This window comes from Hippoglossus hippoglossus, chromosome 11 (genome assembly GCF_009819705.1).
Source record: "Hippoglossus hippoglossus isolate fHipHip1 chromosome 11, fHipHip1.pri, whole genome shotgun sequence".
Lineage (NCBI taxonomy): Eukaryota > Metazoa > Chordata > Actinopteri > Pleuronectiformes > Pleuronectidae > Hippoglossus > Hippoglossus hippoglossus.
The window spans coordinates 579,318-581,817 of record NC_047161.1 but is presented as its reverse complement, the minus strand read 5'-3'; the positions used below and the strand labels follow the sequence as shown (position 1 = coordinate 581,817).

General features: G+C 58.7%; 1 protein-coding gene across 1 annotated transcript in view; it reads right to left on the bottom strand.

The window, feature by feature from the left end:
• Positions 1-2,470, bottom strand: part of atf6b (activating transcription factor 6 beta) — a gene marked incomplete at its 5' end in the record, with an annotated part of 10,925 nt that extends 8,455 nt beyond the window's left edge. Inside the window, 2 exon segments of the mRNA XM_034600301.1 lie at positions 50-129; positions 2,446-2,470. Coding sequence (XP_034456192.1) covers positions 50-129; positions 2,446-2,470 — 105 coding nt within the window.
• Between the last annotated feature and the right edge of the window lie 30 nt (positions 2,471-2,500).

Here is a 2,500-nt window from a genome sequence, read left to right as displayed (position 1 = left end):
AACCTCAGCACCTGTGAACTGTGTGAAGGTGGAGTTTTGTTCGTCGTACCGTCGTCTGATATTTCCGCCCTCGGGTGAAGTCGGCGTCCTCCCCCTCCTCCATGTTCTCGCACTGGTACAGGCAGGCATCTGACGAGAAACAGGATTTAATAAACACGTGAGCCGTGAAGAAGACAAACTAAGACAGACATTTGTCACATTCCACCTCTGAAAATGCAAATCAGTCCCGACTTGTTATTCAAGTTTCAACAAATACAGAACAGCAACATGTGCTGCTCCTGCTGCTGCTGCTGCTGCTGCGAGGCAGTGAACCGATGAGCGACTCCCCTGAACACACACACACATACACACACCCCCCCCACTTAAAAACCTTGTGTGTAAAACTTTTAAAAGATGTTGGTTCAGCCCCGGCTTCTCCTCTCCCCTCTTCTCCTCCCCTCCCATCCTCCACTCTCCTCCTCTCCTATCCTCTCATCTCCTCCTCCAGTGCCCCCCTCTTTTCCTCTCTTCCTCTCCCCTCCTCCTCTCTTCCTCTCCTCTCCCCTCCTCCTCTTCCTCCTCTCAGCCCCTTGTAGACTCACCCCAGTCCTCTTCCTCTTTCTCTCCTCCTCCTCCCCTCCCCTCCCCTCCTCTCTTCCTCTCCCCTCCCCTCCTCTCCTCTCTTCCTCCTCTCTTCCTCCTCCCCTCCCCCTTGCAGACTCACCCCAGTCCTCTTCCTCTCCTCCCCTCCTCTCCTCCTCTCTTCCTCTCCTCTCCTCCCCTCCCCTCCTCCCCCTTGCAGACTCACCCCAGTCCTCTTCCTCTCTTCCTCTCCTCCCCTCCTCCTCTCCTCCTCTCCTCTCCTCCCCTCTTCCTCTCTTCCTCTCCTCCCCTCCTCCTCTCTTCCTCCTCTCCCCTCCTCCTCCCCTCCTCCCCCTTGCAGACTCACCCCAGTCCTCTTCCTCTCCTCCTCCTCTCTTCCTCTCTCTTCCCCTCCTCCTCTCTTCCTCTCCTCCCCTCCTCCTCTCTTCCTCTCCTCCCCTCCTCCTCCCCTCCTCCCCCTTGCAGACTCACCCCAGTCTTCTTCCTCTCCTCCTCTCTTCCCATCCTCTCCTCTCTTCCTCCTCTCTCCTCCCCTCCTCTCCTCTCTTCCTCTCTCTTCCCCTCCTCTCCTCTCTTCCTCCTCTCTTCCTCTCTTCCTCCTACCCCTTGCAGACTCACCCCAGTCCTCTTCCTCTCCTCCTCTCTTCCTCCTCTCTTCCTCTCTCTTCCTCCTCTCTCCTCCCCTCCTCCCCTCCTCTCTTCCTCTCTCTTCCCCTCCTCTCCCCTCCCCCTCCTCCACCTTGCAGACTCACCCCAGTCCTCTTCCTCTCCTCCTCTCTTCCTCCTCTCTTCCTCTCTCTTCCCCTCCTCCTCTCTTCCTCTCCTCCCCTCCTCCTCTCTTCCTCTCCTCCCCTCCTCCTCCCCTCCTCCCCCTTGCAGACTCACCCCAGTCTTCTTCCCCTCCTCTCCTCTCTTCCTCCTCTCTCCTCCCCTCCTCTCCTCTCTTCCTCTCTCTTCCCCTCCTCTCCTCTCTTCCTCCCTCTTCCTCTCTTCCTCCTCCCCCTTGCAGACTCACCCCAGTCCTCTTCCTCTCTCCTCTCTTCCTCCTCTCTTCCTCTCTCTTCCTCCTCTCTCCTCCCCTCCTCTCCTCCTCTCTTCCTCTCCTCTCCTCCCCTCCTCCTCTCCTCCTCTCCCCTCCTCCCCCTTGCAGACTCACCCCAGTCCTCTTCCTCTCCTCCTCTCTTCCTCCTCTCTTCCTCTCTCTTCCCCTCCTCTCCTCTCCTCCTCCTCTCTTCCTCTCCTCTCCTCCCCTCCTCCTCTCCTCCTCTCCCCTCCTCCCCCTTGCAGACTCACCCCAGTCCTCTTCCTCTCCTCCTCTCTTCCTCCTCTCTTCCTCTCTCCTCCCCTCCTCTCCTCTCTTCCTCTCTCTTCCCCTCCTCTCTTCCTCTCCCCCCCTCCCCTCCTCCCCCTTGCAGACTCACCCCAGTCCTCTTCCTCTCTTCCTCCTCCTCTCCTCCTCTCTTCCTCCTCTCTTCCTCTCTCTTCCTCCTCTCTTCCTCCTCTCTTCCTCTCCCCTCCTCCCCTCCTCCCCCTTGCAGACTCACCCCAGTCCTCTTCCTCTCTTCCTCTCCTCCTCTCTTCCTCCTCTCTTCCTCTCTCTTCCTCCTCTCTTCCTCCTCTCTTCCCCTCCTCTCCTCTCTTCCTCCTCTCTCCTCTCTCCTCCCCTCCTCTCCTCCCCTCCTCCCCCTTGCAGACTCACCCCAGTCCTCTTCCTCTTCCTCTCTCTCTCTCTTCCTCTCCTCCTCTCTTCCTCTCCTCCCCTCCTCCCCCTTGCAGACTCACCCCAGTCCTCTTCCTCTTCCTCTCTCTCTCTTCCTCTCCTCCTCTCTTCCTCTCCTCCCCTCCTCCCCCTTGCAGACTCACCCCAGTCCTCTTCCTCTTCCTCTCTTCCTCTCTCTTCCCCTCCTCTCTCTCTCTT